At 40.1% G+C, this 18074-nt stretch overlaps 1 protein-coding gene across 5 annotated transcripts in view; it reads left to right on the top strand.

The window, feature by feature from the left end:
- Positions 1-18074, top strand: part of frmd3 (FERM domain containing 3) — a 58822-nt gene that overhangs the window by 5222 nt on the left and 35526 nt on the right. For all 5 annotated transcript variants that reach the window (XM_069138445.1, XM_069138442.1, XM_069138444.1 and 2 more), the window contains exons 2-3: positions 13379-13483; positions 15694-15736. In XM_069138445.1, coding sequence (XP_068994546.1) covers positions 13379-13483; positions 15694-15736 — 148 coding nt within the window. The remainder of the gene's footprint in view (positions 1-13378; positions 13484-15693; positions 15737-18074) is intronic.

Below are 18074 nucleotides of genomic sequence, written 5' to 3'. Positions count from 1 at the left end.
GAGGTCCTGCAAAGAAGAATGGGAGAAACTGCCCAAGAATAGGTGCCAAGCTTGTAGCATCATACTCAAAAAGACTTGAGGTTGTAATTGCTGCCAAAGGTGCTTCAACAAAGTATTGATCAAAGGCTGTGAATACTTATGTACGTGTTATATTTTCATTCTTTATTTTTAATGGATTTGCAAAAATTTTAAACAAACTTTTTTCACTTTGTCATTATGGGGTATTGTGTGTAGAATTTTGAAGGAAAAAAATTAATTTAATCCATTTTGGAATAAGGCTGTAACATAAAATGTGGAAAAAGTGAAGCGCTGTGAATACTTTCCGGATGCACTCTAAACCTTACTTAGCAGTGTCAAGAGGAGGAAGGCTCTTCTGGTCTGGTTACAACCAGTGTGATATGTGTGAGTCTGTGTATAAGGGAGAGCTTTCTCTCTCTCTCTCGCTACATTTACATGGAGAACATTGTTTTTAAAAATATTTCAGGTATGATGGCAGCCAACAGCTGAGCATCATTATTTTTACGTGTAAGTTTTTTTTTTTTTATACTGTGACACTAAGAATAGCTTTGCCGCAGAGTATAAGGCAGTTAGACAGGTTTTGTGTATGTGGCTGTGTGTGCGCAGGTGTGTGTGTGTTTTCTTATGTGTGTCCACAGCCCGGGGTGGTGAACGTGTCCGGCCTGCTGCTGTCATGTTCAGTGGTAATGTTAAGTCAGACCTGCTGGAGGAGAGACATGTCAGGATCAATACATGGTGACCTCCTCTGCTTTCAGCTCCTCCACCCATCATCGTTCACTCTTCCTCTTCTCATCCTCCTCCCTGTCCTTCTCCTCTCTCCTTCCTCCATCTCCTGCTCTCCTTCACCCCACTTATTCTCTGCTCCATCTGCAGCCTCACATTTACTGCTTTGACCACCTTTTCACACTTTCTATTTTTACATATCTCATCAATATCTTCGTCCCCATCCCCTCACCCCAACCCCATCTGTCCCTCTTCTCTGTGACACATCATGTATAATTAAGGGAGATCACTGTTCTTCATGATGCCAACATCAGTCAGATGTCTGCGATGCGCTGCACTAAGAGTGCGTGTGTATATGTGTGCACGTGTGTGTGTGTGTGTGTGTGTGTGTGTGTGTGTGTGTGTGTGTGTGTGTGTGTGTGTGTGTGTGTGTGTGTTCCCAGGGTGCATGAAAGATTTAAAAGTAGCCATTGAGCCAAAGTTCTGCAATTATGGACATTAAGTCACCATACTTAGCAAGAAATTACTGCTTGGCACGGAAATAACTCGCAATACCTTGAATATGCAGAAGCTTGTAATATATCCTGCTTGAATGCTGTGTTTCTATTCTTGGGTAGGTCATCTTCTCAATACATCACTAATACAGGCTATTTAAATCTGCATATCGATGCTGGAATTGCTTTTCACTGCATTTGCCTTTTACTTGGTCAAGAACAGGTGAGTATGGTGGTCTCTCACTTGCCAGCTTTTTTGGGTGACTGTGTATGTGTGTGCCAAACTAAAGCAGTTCTCTTCTTTCGGGTAGTTGGCATTCTTTGGAGCAAGTTATAAATAGCATCCTTTTTCTATTCTTATCCCACTTGCCGGTGCCTCTTTGATGCTCCCCTGAAGATGACTAAAGAGAAATAATCCCTTTTCTGACTTGTGCTCGCAACTGAAAGGAAGCAGTGAGAGAAGAGACAGCGGGATAGAAGGGAAGGAGAGAGGGACACATCAAAATTAATGGGTGACGTGGACAGAAAGTGAGATGGTTGATAAGACAGTGTAGGCACATGAAGCTATGAGGATGACCGCCAAAAAAATCAACAGGGTGTAAGAAGGAATAGGAGAGGAAATGAGGTGGTGTGGCTGTAAAGAGAAAAAAAGATTAAGCAGATTAAAACATAAAAGAGATTTGAAATGAGACTGGCAGAGAAAGCAGATTTTGGAAAAGGAAGACAGCAGGGTGGAAAAGAGAGGGAAGAGTAAACCAAACCAGGAAAACAGGCAAGCTGTTGATAGAAATTGAAGAGTGAATGATGGAGACCTTTTAAAAAGGAGGTAGAGATAAAAAAAAAAAAAAACAAGAACAGCAGACAGAAGAGTAGGAAGGTGAAAAACTAAGGTAAGTCAGAGATAACACACAGAGCTGATTGATATTCTTTGCTCAGGGACACTTCAGCATCACAATGACAGACATTTAAGGCAGTCATCACGAGTGATAACCACATATATTTTAAATGAAACATTTCATGCACCAAGCACATATTTGACAACCAGGCCACATTTACCAGCTTGTTGTTAAAGTGATGCATGTGTGAATTTATTTAGAAAATTATTTACCCGTGAGTTAAGCTGTTTGAATTGTGACTTTATCATATTTTATATACTTTTGAACTTGGCTATTTATGTAAAAGTCCTGTGGAGGGAAAGAAAGTTACATTCATTTTGCTCTTCTTGTTACACCTCCCTAACACAATGAAGGCACATGGCATCTGAGTTTTGTTTTTTTGTGATTGTGAAATTTAATTTCAGGGAAAGTATAAAGGACAACAAAAGAGATATTTTACCACATTTGAAATGTTTTTTTTAACCATTGTAAACACTTATTTCACACTAAATACAGTATACGAGACATCCTAAATAAAAACAAAGCATGGGATAAAGAATAAGAACAGAGTGGGAAACCTTAAGCCGTGATGATTCCTGGTTTTCTGAATATCGGGTAGTTGTGGTTCAATGTACACTCAGTATGAATTATTGTACTCAGGAAACCTGGTTACATAAATCAAAAACAAAAAATAAAACAACATGTCAAACAGTAAAAATGTAGACCATCATCATGCTTATATTTTCATGGGAATAATGAGTCCAGATGTTTCACATTTTGCTGGCTGGCACATTTATCTAGATTTGCAGAGGCTGACTGAAGCAAACAACAGGCGTCTGCAAAACTATTCAACCACATCTGCATTTATACAGTTATTTATGCACTTAGGATATAAAGAGATAGAAAGATGACTTCAGGTATGTAACATCATCTGTGAAACTGAGTGTAACATAGAGTACAAAATGTTCATTGTGTGATTCATTTGTGTGAATGTGCATGCGTTGTGTATTTACCCCTTTCGCTGTAGGAAGCACACACACTGGTTTACTGCACCATAGAAGGATGATGAAAAATATGCACTAATTTGTGCTAAAATTCAAATAAGCAAACAGACAGTGACATTAACCTGCATATTTTAACCTGCCATCTCACATAGTTCCTCTTCTCTCTTTTCTCATGGATTGCTTGGTTGTCCAGCACTAAATTTTGAACCTGCTGCGGTCCAAAGATAAGACAGCTGCTTCAATCCATCCACCATGTACACACACTCACAGCAGCAGTGAAGCGGCTGCAGTGGTGCCAGAATCGTTACACTTTTCTCTCCTGCCATCCTGTGAGTCGGGCTAGACTCAGAGCGAGAGTGATGACTATCCATTACAACAGAAACCCCTCCTGCTCCATATATTGATAATTTATAGCTCTACCTCAAGGTGTATTAGGCTGTGTGCCTAGCCATGAACTCAGTGTGTTTGTGTGCAGGTGCACATGACATGTTTTATATCACATGTGTTAATTTTTGCATGCCTTTGTGCTCATGTAGCATGTGCATGTGAGCATCGCTGGAGCATTGCAGGTAATGACAAGGTAATTGGTTTCTCTCCTTCCACACTGGGACTAGGTCACAGTCACTGTGTTATGAGTGCCCCTCACAGAGATGGGGAGGATTATCAGCTAAATAATCTAAACATTATATTACAGGAGATTAGTGTTTCTTAACTTTAACCTAACACCATCTGGTTGAACCTTTACAAATTTAGCACGAGCTCTTTAAAAAAAAAAAAAAAAAAAAAAAAAAATTACAAAGTGCTTCACAGTCTAAACCAACGTGTGAAAATATATTTGCACTAGGCACCTTTGTTATAGAGATTTGGGGAAACAAGGAGGCCAAAAAAAATATGCCATATACCGGGACAACAAACACAAGCTCCCTTTAACTTTTAAAAAAATTAAAGTTTTTCCATAAATAATTTTCAAAATTTATTTTGGAGTCCGACTGTAAGTAAAGACAGAAATGAGCTGCCCGAAACACACATTTTGATAACAGCATTAGCCATCTCCGTCCGGGACAACATAACCTCATCACCCTTGATGTTGATCCACACATTGAAATGATCTCTTATTTTTTAAACTATTTGGTCCTAAATGAAAAAACTCGACAACTGGACTATAAATCCATAAAATAACTGCTGATCACAGAGCAAAACTCACCAGTCAGTAGGCAACACGGGCGTTATCCTGAAGTTATAAATCTGCCTACTTCTGCAAAGTAGTTTACTGAGTTAGAGAGACATTTGGAAGCCACTACAGAAAAGTCAGAGGATCAACAAAGTTAGTTGGATTCATGTGAATTCTCTGTGAATATCTGTGTAAAATTTCATGACAGCTCATGCAGTAATTGTTATATTGCTAATATTTTAGTCATGAGTGAAGTGGTGCACTGGCAGACCAACACTACAGTCCTTAGAGCCATTGGATCTGGGGATATTAAGAGGTAACTATTCCAAAGTTGATTAAAAAAAAAAAAAATAGGTGGAGGAATATTCACTTTCTTTTTTTGCAGTACTACAATAATGATAAGACAAACACATATTTCCATAGGCCAAGTCTGTAGCTCCAGGTAAGAATCCATTACTGTTGTGGGTCGGTGGTTGAAGAGGTTAAACTCAGCACACTCTGTAAAGCAGCCTGTGAGATCAATACTACACTGGAGCGGTGTGGGTTTCATTCTGATATATGACATCCTGCTTGTCTCTTCCCGCTGCATATCTCAATGTCCCCCTTCAGTAAAAATACAAAGACAGCACTGGTTTACAAATCAGATAAACAGTGTCGTGATGGGGGGCTATTACGAAGAAAGATAATGGAGGTGAGGTCAATCCAAGGGTTTCTGTGCTTGTGCCTGTGTAAATCGGATGTGTTCCATAAATCAGCTCCCAGACTTGTGTTTAATCCTCAGATGCTCTCTTCTAATCTTAGACTCAGCCTTGCTCGAGAGGATGTCTGTATTTGCATCCTGCATCTGTAGCTTACTTTTAGAATTTAAAATATTAATATTACAGTTTTCCCAATTTATTGTTATTCTACAAATAGAAAATGGTCAAAAATAGCCTTTAAAAGCAAAAACTGAATCAACCAATACAAACTATTGCTGTGCAGCCAAAACTTTAATTCAAGTAGAGATTTCAAAGTTTCAAAATATACGTCGGGCTACAGTTTGTGGAAGTGTGTTGTTAATCATGAACAAAAAATATTTAGTGGTTTTCTTTTTGCAGCCATAAAAATAAGTCTTGGGGCTTGAAAATCTCTCCGAGATAATGTTATGGGGCTTCATTGAAAAGCTAGAACAAACCAATACAGACTGGAAATGGTTCAGAGACAGAGGGCAAATAAAACAGGAAAGAGCGCAATCAATTTTATTTCTGCATCTTGATAAATAGTAAATGAAAAAGTTTTAGCTCAGTTCTTGTATCCTAATTTGATCCTCTGCATTGTATTCCCCACACCCCACATCCAGCATATTGATTTGTGTCTGTTGTGTCCTCGTCAAGGCTCTGGATCGATCCATGCATTGGCTCCAGGCCTCAAATTTTGGGTGGTAAACACTAACTGGCGTTAGATGTATTGGCACTGTTAATATTAGGAGAACAATGCTTCCACACGTGCACAAAAGCCACACTCATCATACTTGGCAAATAAATTAGCAGAAATTGCTCCACTAATGTCTTAAATCTCTATTTCCCTGAAGAGCAGCAATAGTGACAGAAAAGCCACAGAATAGTGTAGTTTCTGTCTTGGTCAGCTACTAGCTTTTAAATTGGCTTGTGTGGAGGTAAAGACAGTGTATCATTTTCTTTAAATTCCCACTCCTCTCTCTCCATTTGTCTCCTGTGGTTCAGTCAGTGTATGCAGATAGGAGTGAGCGCTGCTTTCTTCACGGGTGGATCACAGGAATTTAACGCATCTTCCCTCACAGCGTTTCAGCTCAGCCAATTAGGTATGCCGTGTCATGAAATGAATTGTGCCGCTGTCGATAAGAACCAGTCATAATTGAGCTGGCATGCATATTAATTAAACAACAAGCGGTGTTTAACTGGGCCAGGGCACCCAGGGTCCTAGTGCAATCCACATATAGTGGTCACAAAGTCACAATCAGAGAAAAGTCATTCACCTGCATTATACTGCCACTAATGTGTATTATATATTTGTATAAAAACAGAAAACTTCCTTCTCACCTCCTCATGAAAGGGGGGTCTTCCTCAAGCTTTGAACCTCTACCAGAGGCCAGGGAGTTTGATGGACTTGCACAGTATCTTTGCAGTTCTCAGGACTGCAGTCTTCCCGACAGAGATCTCAGACTTAATCCTGGGGTCACAGCGCAAAATTACCACTGTGTGTGTTCACCCTCCACATCTGTTCTAGTTGTTCCTTCAGTCGCTGGTACTTCTCAATGTTTTTATGCTGCTTCAGACTGATGTTACTGTTAGCATGGATTTCCACATCTATCACAACTGCCCTCCCCTGCTTCTTGTCAACCACCGCATTGTCTGGCAGCCACCAGCTGCTTTCCAGTCTCTTACTTAAAATCCAACTATAAAGACTTTAGCTCAGCTGTTCTTAATCACTTCTGGGAATATGTGCCACTGGGACTTTGGGACCTCTAACCCATACTGAGCACAGAAGTTATTGTACCCGATGCCTCAGTGTACTTTATCCCAGCCTGCATCTTACGTACACCCTGCTGCTGGACTCTCAGGGGCATCTTCTGTTGTAGACCCCTGCCTCTATGGATCTGGTGCATTGGTCCTGTTCTTGTGCTGCCATGATCCGAGCCTCTGTAGTGTCCTTCAGGCCGGTCCTTTTTGTTAATGCTGGCCACGTCCTCTATCTGCTGACAATACTTCCCATAGAGGGACTTCGTCCTCCACAATATTATCTCTTCCTCTTCATGACCCTCTGTCTTCTGCTACTTGAAGCACTCTCGTAGCAGCTCATTTTGGGTGGACATTGTCCTGATGTTTTCATGGATGCTCCTCCTGGATAGTGGCTCTGAATCCTTGCCCTCCCTCTTGTGGTTTCTGGTAGAGTTTCATGATTCTGGACTTTGAGTGGTACCCTCGGCACAGTGGGAGGAGGTTTTGAGTCTTGACATTTGTGGCATTTCTCTCCTCCAGCAGCCAGCTCATTATTCCAGCTGGATATCTGATGACTGGTAGGGCGTATATTGGTGGCTTGGATCTTATTCCTACCATGAGCTTGCTTCTCAGCACCTCTCTTTCTCTCTGGCAGTATTTGTCTGTGGCTGATCTCCTTACATCCTTATCATGGCTGCCATTGGTCTGTGGGAAAACCAGATACTTGTAGCTGTCCTGTTTGTCTGCTAACCTGCCTTCTGGTAACTTGACTCTGGTATCCTTGTGTGGGGCATTAAATCGAAGGCTTTCTTGTAGTCAATGCAGGCAGTGCTCAGATTGGCCTGCCTGACTGCTGTCAACCAGTCGGCAATGCTTTGACCCTCTGAAGTTGTTTCCAATGTGCCTCTGAGCCTTGCTCATGTGCTGACTCATGTCTCTATTCAGCTTAGCTGCTGGGAAGCCTGAGAAGAGCTTCTATGGAGGCAGGTTTTTGAAGGTGTTGTACCCTTACGGGGATCCTTAGTGATCAGGATTTTCCCCCTTTGTGTTTGCCAGTCTGGGTGGGTGCCTGTTGTTGGCAGCTCACTCATTTGTGCTGCTGAGCGATCATGTCAGGTGAAGTGCTGTCCAACTCTTCATGCATGAGATTCATTGGATGTCTGCCTTTCTGCCTTCTTCTGCGAGCTTGCTGTGGTTTGTTCTTCGGTCCACAAGCCACTCGATTGACCTTCCAGTATTACTCAGTCTCAGCTGTGGGTGGGTCTGTCCTTGTGCTTTCGTTTCCTTGCAGCTCGTAGTACACCATGAGTGGGTTTTAAATCACAGGTCACTGACTGAGTGATGAAAAACGTTCCAGCAATTTTAGCATTCAAATTTGAGTCAAAGTGAAAATCTAGATCGACAAGAGTCTTCTAAGATCCTGGAAAAACCTTCAAATGTAGAAATAGTTAGGATGCACAAAATGGGGTTAGGTGTGTTGAGGAATTTTTAGTCTGAACAACTGTGGATGTCCAAACTTACTTGATTTTGCTGAGTTTAACTGCCATTTTTGTGAATTCACAGAGATATAGGAATAAATAATTGATTGAATGTGTACTTTTATAGTCAGCATGTTAATGGTTTTCTATTTTTTTTTTGCCTCGTTTTTGTTTGCTTGGCCAGCAAGTAAAAATGGTAGAGGATGGATAGACACACTCAAACACACGTCAAAGTGCACTTTGCTTCTGCTAAACTGAATACACTCCACACTGAGGATCTATTTAAAGTGTGTTCAAGCGATGGCTGAGAGAGCAGCACTTTGCCATCATTAGGTGAGATCATGTAGAGACAGGATGACTGGGTTAATTTTTAATGCCCAGCCTTTGGATACATAAAATATGTATTCAGCCCTTGTTGGACATGACATAGACTCTTTATATCTCTCTTCCTCACTCTGTCTCTTCCTCTCTGTCGCTCTAGTCAATCTTACAAACTCTCGTTTATTCACTCTTTTATTTTATTTTTTTTTAGCTCTGTCTTTGTTTGTCTTTGCCTATACACTCTCTTTCAGCCTCTCAGCATGTTTGGCCCTGTTTCACTCTCTGTCTGGTCTGTTTCTCTTTATTCTTGCTTGGCGTCAGTCCACCTCTCTTCTCCCCACGAGCGTCTGCCCTGAGAACCAGACAGCGGAGAGGTGTCGTTTGATGATCTGGCTAGAAACAGCTCTCAGCGTAGCTGTTTTCAGTCTGTTTCCTCTATTTTGCTCTTCTCTCTGTGTGTCTCTGGCTTGTTTGCTCTTCAGATTTAACAGCTTAGTAACACTGTTGTCAGGGATCAGCTGAAAATCCTAAAGAGATATAGACAGATACACACAAACACACAAATGCTGATGGAGACGTCCAGAATACACAGACCTATGCACCTATACCTAACTTATGCACACACACACACACACACACACACACACACACACACACACACACACACACACACACTCACACACACACACACACACACACACACACACACACACACACACACACACACACACACACACACACACACACACACTCCCAGTTGGATCCACAGGGACACAGTCTCGATTTACTTACTGGTGTCACTGTGATATAACAGTAAACCTGAATTAGCCGGTGGGAACATGTTGTCTCTGATATCACTGACAGCTGATTGTTGTTGCAGTAACATAACAAATGTCACAGGGGACGTCCACCTCACTGAGCTGTTCATATTTTTTGGTACAATGCCGGGCAGGTTTTACAGAATAGTGTAATTAATCAATGAAAACATACGTTTAAATTACTTTACTCATTACTCAACATGAGTGCTATGATCATTTTGGAGGTTTGGAGGTAATTAATAACTAGAATATTTTAACTATTATCAATATTTTCAAAATAGCGACATCAAATTGCTGTGATAACAATGTGAAAGGGATCGTGCATGCTGATGACTGCTGACTCTGCAGCCCCCCTCAACTTTACAAGCTTTATAGTGAGTTTCAGCTCATTGTTCTGCTGTCTGACCACAACTTAACTGTTTTGATTCACTCTCACTCTCACCTGCAAAGGCAGGCTGATGTTTTTCAATGCAAAAGCTCAAAAAAACATTTTACCTGCTTAACAATAAACCACTGACTAACAGAAAGATTGAACAGAAATTGTAGTACTTCAATCAAGAGTTGATAAAGACCAAAAATAGTAAATAGAGTCAATAGAAAATTCATCAGAAGGTCAGAAACTGAAATTGAATCAATCATAATGTTGCTCTGCTGGTTGTGTGACAAATTCACCAAATTATCTTAAAGTGGCAATCTTGAAGACCTCTGTTTTGTTCTCTTTGGTGGCACTTCCCAGTGATCCAAACCGTGTCGCCTGTGTGACATCAGTCATTTGACAGGAAGTCTGTTGTGTTAGCTCAGCCTGTCTTCTCTGGCACAACAACCACTGCTGGGTGATGGAAGAACTCAGTAATTGTGCGCTGCTTCTGATTTTTCCTGGTAATGTCACTATAGACACCCATCTCATTCAGTTTGTAATACTGTGAATGCCTCATTCGTTAAAAGATAGTGACTAAACAGATTATAATTTCAAGAAGGATGTCATGTCACAAAGTTGGTGTGTTCACAGCTTGTTTTTGCTGCCTCCAGACTGACAAAGCGATCAGTTATAGCAGGTTCAACATTAGCACACAGCAGATCTAAACAACCTCGATCTTGAAGCAAAACCAGGTGATCCTGAAAGTGGGTTAAAAAGTGTCTAAGCTGAACAAGCTAACTACTGACAAAATATAAGCAAGGCAACACTGGAGACAACTACGTGTTGCGTTTCTAACCGCCTCCCCACACATCCAGCTGCTGTTCTATACGAGCTTCAGCTGCAGTCTGTCTACTGATCACAGACCAAACTGACATCAATCGTCCACTTCCTCTTACAGTATGAAAGTGAACCAGTCAGCCTTCGAAAGTGTCAAGATTACAGGGCTTTACTGGGGTTATCTGTAACATAATTAAATAATTTCTGATTTTAACTGTAAATTGCAATTTTTACAAGTTTCTGAAAAAGTAATCACATTACTGTATGGTGATCTGCAGTATTACTTCCCAGCATCGAAAGCATTTTGCTGATATTGTACATATACAGCTGCATTATGCAGTAAAAATGGCTGAACGACTGGAAATGGTGGTCAGTTAAATATTTAAGTGATAAAGTGCACTTTGCTGTGGTTTGAAAGAATCACCTGTTTATGAACTCCTTCTGTGTCTTGTGCACTTGTTTTTATTTTTTATTTTTTTCTTCATTGTTGGCATTGACCTGAAATTGCTGGCTGCTTTGCAATAATGTGTTCTTCATGCATTTACTAAACCTGTGTTTTATGTTTGCTCTGTTTTGTTTGGTGTGTGATATAAAGCAGCCATGGTTACCTGGACAGTTAAGGAGATAGTGACACTCTTTCTACTCAATGAGCTGTTTCTGTTGTTATTACTTGTTGTTGTTGTTGTTGTTGTGACATTTACAGCAAATATCTTGCTTTTTTGTGGCTGTTCAGTCAACACCATCAGTATATGACAATTACTTTACACAGCAGATTGTTTACTAAGAAAATGCAGCATGACTCACCAAGAAAGGTATTTAAAATGTTTCCTTGGAGAGAAATTGCAGTGTTTACCCAGTATAATCTCTGAACAGGAATTCATGTCCATGGAAAATAAAGTCAGATGACAGAAGACATGAGATGAGTGAACATAAGCCACCATCTGCAAATGTACAAATCTCAGAATCTGCCTTACTGCAGTCATGATGAGCTGTTTTAATTAACTGAAAGGATTTAGATTCTGTGTCTCTACTTTTAGGTTTGTAGTATTCGTACAAATAACTGCACATCTGTTTTGCGCAGAGAGGAAGTCATGTTTTCCTCCTTTCTTCCAGACACATGTAATATCCAACACAAAGGACAAACAGTTGGTTTTAAGAGTTGCAGAAAAAGAGAAACACTGAATATAAAAAATAAAGCAAAATCTCAGATCACATTTCAATGAAGACAGGTTAACTGGAAACAAATAATTGCCTATTTATTGAGTGTTGCGACTGCGAAAGAGTTTAACTTTAAGGCTCCACTGAGTTAAAGCATATTTATTCAACATAAATCCAACATAAAGGTGGAAAATTAACCCTGTTAAGTTAAATCTATTCAGACATTGTGAAGATCAAAGCACTCATGGCGTAGTGTTAAGTTGCACAATAGTAGAGCCAACAGCGTGGGACAGTGGATGTGATGAATCACAGCAGAAAGAATTTTCAAAATTACTCCAACAGAGTTGATATTTATCACTTTTAGGCAATCAAACCGTCCATGAGTGTTACTTTAACTGCTCTTTCAAATGCTGAACTTTCTTGATGAGTAGTAAGCGTCTGAACATACTGAACGTTTGAGGCTCACAGCCTTTACGCTGACAAACATCAGGCTGCGCAGAGTAAATGCTGCAAATGTGCTTCTTCTACAACCATTCAACAAAGTCAGCTGGTGTCAGTCCCTTACTCTACAATGCACCTCAGCTGCAAATGTGTATGCGTAGCAATAGTGAGCAAACCTAATGACTTCAGCTAATGTCCTTAACTTATTTGCTGACGAGGTGCTGAACATACCAACCACTGCTGATGTGGCAGCCAGTGGACGGAGGAAACAACAGCGGGGATGGTGCTTTTACGTTTGAATCGCATCATTCTCAATCAATTTCAACTCAAACTAAACAAGCGGGAAGGGAAACGCCGTTAGCAGGAAGCATGAAGCGCCCTTAGTGAGTAGAAGTGTGTAAAATGCTTCACAGCTGTGATATGTGCGTTTTTGTGTGTCCCCAGCGGTGAATAAATCACAACAAGGACAAACCGACGATTTCCGACTGAGTCAATCAGTCCTGCTTAACTGAACACAGAATCCACCTCCATCAGCAGGTTATAGAGTAGTTATAGGACCGACACACACATGGGGAGAGGAGATCTGTGATGCATATCATATGACAAAATTAAAATATGATGAATATTGATAGCATTAGTCAATAGGTTGAAGGTAGGAGGGACAACTGTATTTATCACACAGATGCAAATGTGTGTAACTTTAAATAACTAAACAGCAACCATGTTTAGTTGTGTGTGTGTGTGTATGTGTGTGTGTGTGTGTGTGTGTGTGTGTTTTATTTAGCTAAGCAGATACCAGTGTGTGAGAATCCCTCTGAGCGTTTGTATGTGATGAGTAGATATTGACTGAGGAGCAGGTGATGAATGCCGATTGATTATTGATTCCTCTGTCTCCACTGACATTGTGAAGTGTATATAGACTGTACCGGCACATCAGGAGCTGATCACAACAGATATATCATGACCAAGACATCAAAAAGTTGCTGACGTATTTCTTCCCATTAACATGTTTTACCCTGATGAAATTATGAGTGCATCTCAGGATTATCACCCAAGTGGGGGTCATTCACGGTGAATATGGTGCAGTGATGCAGCAGCTATCAGTTGCAGCTCTGAAGTTTATGGGTTTTTATCAGCACAGCTGGGAATTTTATTTAGATGAAAGTACTGCATACTGATAGATCACAAAATATAATCGTGGACTGATGTGTTTTATTTGTTTACAGAGAGACACCAAAGGCCAGTTCCTGTTGGACCATGTGTGTAATCACTACAACTTGCTTGAGAAAGACTATTTTGGTATTCGATATGTAGATCCTGAGAAACAAAGGGTAACTATCACGCACACACACACACGCACGCACGCACATACACACACACACACACACACACACACACACACACACACACACACACACACACACACACACACACACACACACACACAACCACACAACCACACAACCAAAAGCTGGAATGCAGAGCTATTTTCATCATGATTGATCTATCAGTTGTCATATTCTTTTCTATTTTAAAAAGTAATTTTGTGTATAAAGTGTCAGAAAGAAAGAAACTAAATCCCATCAGAGTTTCTAAGCACAGAGTTTGGTACAGTCGACAGATTTCTCATTTTGTTTGTCCAACAGTCCAAAACCTAAAGGTATATTCAACATAAAACGATAAAGAAACCCAGCACGTCCTCGTATTTCACAACAGAAAATCAGCAAATTTGTGATTAATGAAAATAGGTAATTAAACAATTAGCCAAAATGTTGACAAATTATCCTTTTGATTGCCTTAATAACCAGTTGACTAATTGCTGATTGTAGATCAAGGCTAGAAATAGTTGTAAAGTTTTATATTTTCAGGTATTTTTCAAGTTTCTTTGCTTTGGGTTTTCATAAAAGAAATTTCAAAGTGAGGATGTGTTTCTGTGCAAGCCGGTTTCCCTTAGACCCTTGCATGATTGACTCTCATTCACTGCATGGAAGTCAGGTGGAACGGCTGTGGGGACATTAACCAGATGTGCATTTGCCAAACCAACCTCTCATTTTTCTTGTGAGATCCACAATACAGTTTGAAAACTCCTCTTGTAAAGCATAAATCTCACCTTTGTGTTTTTCGTCCATGTACATTTCCTACCAGTGTCTTCTTTTCCCATTGTGAAGCTGTAATGTGCTCACCAGAGGGACCTAAAACACCTATTAGTGCTTCAAGGCTGCTGATAGATTAAAGTTTATTGGAAGAGTTTTCAAACTGAATTCTTTTTGATTCTACAAGACAGAAGACTTCAAAGATGGTGACAACTTGGTTGTTTGGTAATGTCCCCACCACAATTGAAATATAGTGTCCCACCACTTCCCTGTGTTTTTCCATGGGACCTTCTAGGATTATCTGAAACTAAATCAGATAACCTTGATTCTGTTTTACCTGCGTTAACAGAATCTGTTCGTCAGTTTAGAAATGAACCTTATTTTACGATTTCAAATATATGAATATATATATATATCAAATATATGGCAGCACCGAATCACAGCTGAACAACAAAAACACATAAACTGAATCACACCAGCGCATAGTCAGCACAGCCAAGCATGTTGGATATTAGTCAGGAGGCAGTCGGTACATTACATTACAAGTTCAAGTAACAAATACAAACAAGATCAGTCTCCATATTTCAAACAGCCCACACACAGAAGAGGCCAGACGCTTTCATCTCAACAGAAGCTCAGTGTTTTAAAAATGCAAACTGAGAAATGAATAAACGCAAATAGATATCAACAACACATGTTACAGTACAAAATTAAAAGTGAGTACAACAGAGTGTAGTAACAACAATCTTACAATCAAATACATTCGCTGTATTCAGAGGCAATTTAAAGACAATTTAAAGCTTCAAAACTACAATGAAGTAGTTGAAGCAACTACGTGAGCAAAAGGGGTTGCTTTCACCTTCATTTTCAGGAAGAATAATATCTTGAAATAGCTGCATTTAACAGTTTAAGGGATCAAAATTGATGTCTATTCAGAAATATAGAGAGATCCCCCCTTTCTGCCCCATTAGTGCCACTGAGGAGCTCCTGATCAAAGCCTTTAACCGCCAAGCACACGAGTCAGACTGAGGTTTTACTGGGCAGCTTCCAGATGAGCAGGGCTTTACTAAATACATAAATAATCAAACTTGTTTTTTTTTAATTTCATAAAGGTCAAGATATAAATACATTCAGTGTAAATACAAATGCTTAAACAATCATTTTATACAGTAAATATTGATCTTTTAATGACAGTCTGTTATATTCACTGATGTATTTAAATAAATGTAGTTTTTGATGTGATTTTAGATTTGTTTTTAATAAAAATAAATTGTGTGGCTTGACTTGAGTTTATACAATGTGTAATTCGATTGTTCATCAAAAACACAAAGATACTTTGGATTTGGAAAATTACATTGTATTCTGTTTAACTGCTTTGCCCTCAGATGTTGACTACCCTATTTTAAGGTGACATTTGTCTTGTTGTGCTCTCTTTCTCTCTCTCTCAGCACTGGCTGGAGCCCAATAAGCCCGTGGTGAGGCAGATGAAGTGTAAGTGTTCCTTCTGCTCCTATTGTTGCATCAGTGTTTTTATATGGATATAACAATAAGCAATGTGTGTGTATGTGTGTGTGTGTGTGTGTGTGTGTGTGTGTGTGTGTGTGTGTGTGTGTGTGTGTGTATATTCTTGCGCGTGAACATGCTTATTTATGCCTTGTATTCGTCTCCCGAGGGTCTCCCCAGCGTGAGAGGGTCAAGTTCTGCAACAAACAGACAACACCTGGGACTCTGACAGGGTCATGACATCATACGCCCGATAGCGTTAAAGTGTCTCAAAGTACAAATAACAAAAAATTTAATTCATATAGCTATGTGACTTCCTGCATTAAAGGGTGATTATCTATCGATTACTCTAAAATTATTTGTATTTCATAACTAGAAACAGAATTTAGGCTTTAGGGCTTTATCACCCATTATTTCTACAGAGAAAGAGCCAGACAATGCCGGACAGTGACCTCTTTGTCACAGATACCGCAGGGAGACAAACAGAGATACAATGAAGACAGACAAGGTGACAAGAGGAGGGTTTCTCAGACACACAACAAAATGCCAGAGGGACAAGTGGCTCGAGAAGGAAGTAAACTCTCACACAAAGTCAAATACACAGACATAGTAGAGAACTAACAAGTAAACTGGCTGCCCTCGTGTGCACATTAATGTTTAAAGTTTCAGGCATCTGAAGGAATTATGTTTTTACATCTGTTGAAATTAACAACGCAGAGTGTATCGATTGTTACTGGCTGATTTGGCCACAAAAGAAAAAAAACATTCACCTCAACCTGGTTGGCCATCAAACATATAATGAGGTTGCAAACCTGAGGACTAACAAAATCCAAAGTATTTTTTATTTACAAACCACGCACCCCCAAACCCTCTAACTAGCAAAGGTATAGGGAATCCTAGCAAACAAAAACACGGAAAACAGGATGGGCAGACCTTGATCCTCAAAAGACCAAGTTAACAAACTGTTGTGCTGCTGGAGGAGAGGGCGCCTTCTCCTGCAAACTCCTCTAAATAAGCTGAGTGGGCAGGACCCAACAATCAGAGCAGAGATCAGACACACCTGAAGAGGAGAGAGAGATCACCAAGGGGGAGGGTGGAACACCGACTATCAATTTGACTGGTCTCCATAGATGTTGCTGGGCTTGGTGCGCTCATGCATCTCCCTCACAGATTGACATTTTTCTCAGTACATGTGGGTTAATATGTACATTCTGATCTATACAAAAGGTTTTAGGAGGGCATATTAGCTCTCTACTTTCCCTCTTGATGTTTGCGTCTCACAGATTCATGTTAGACAAGACACCTTCTCTATGCTACAACCTATCACTATAAAAATGAGATCTTGGTGAATGTGACGCAAGTAATCCGACATTATAGCATGTGCTGTAAACTGACTGAATCTGCCACAGTAAAATTATGTTGCAGTGAACTGTGAGATTTGAGCAACTGAAGGAACAAGGAGGGATAATTCTCTCTTTGCTTCATGAAACTTTAAAACAAATTTCACTTTGTCAGCCACATTTTCTGCAGCGGTTTCAGATTTTCCCAAAAGAAGACAAAATCGAGAAGCAACATTTTAAACTTGGAATCCAGTCCACCTTTTCTACCCGTTTATTTATTTATTTTTTAAAAATCTGTACATTTCTATAGTGTAAAAACACCAATCTTTCATTACTCTGTCTCCCCATCGCCTCTTTCTCTTTCTCCTTCATGTCTGTGCCTGAAGTTCACCCACTCTTTTAATGACTGTCCTGTTCTTTCTGTCCCGTTGTAAATTAATGAAAGAGCTATTAGCGGTGCATTCTGCTTCATCGGAACATGTGCAAAAGGACAAGAGGAGATGCTGAGGATATCGCTGAAAATCGGAATGAGAGATGGAGGATGAGAGAACAAGGGAGAAAGAGTGAGAAAGGGGAAATGTGTGGTGGGCTAATTCAGAGGGGAGAGAGAGGAGACAGTGATAGATCATGTTGCTAAAGAGAGTGCAAGTCAGATTAGGGTGGGAGGGGGGGTAGAAAAGAACTAAAAGAGGAGATTGGAGAGACAGTTTGAGATGAGAGAAGCTGACAGAGAGAGAAAGGGAGAAAAAGAGATGAGAGAGGGGGATGGAGGACGAGTGGTGAATAGATCTGAGTTGCACTGACACATCAGTTCTCCCTGTGGCAGGATTTGCTCTCAAATTAGGTGTGTGTGTTTCTGTTTTATTCAGTCTTTGTGTGTCCTAGTTTACGTGCGTCGGCATGATGTTTGCATACTATCATGCCAATTCACCTTCTCTAAAATGTTCTCTTTTTTCCTTTATTACAAAAAGTGTGGTTTGCATCTT

The sequence above is a fragment of the Embiotoca jacksoni genome, unplaced genomic scaffold, assembly GCF_022577435.1.
Source record: "Embiotoca jacksoni isolate LCO1_2020_lvr unplaced genomic scaffold, fEmbJac1.0.p SCAF_8, whole genome shotgun sequence".
Taxonomy (NCBI): Eukaryota; Metazoa; Chordata; class Actinopteri; family Embiotocidae; genus Embiotoca; species Embiotoca jacksoni.
Note: the sequence above shows the minus strand (reverse complement) of the source record. Positions and strands in the feature narration are given on the sequence as shown.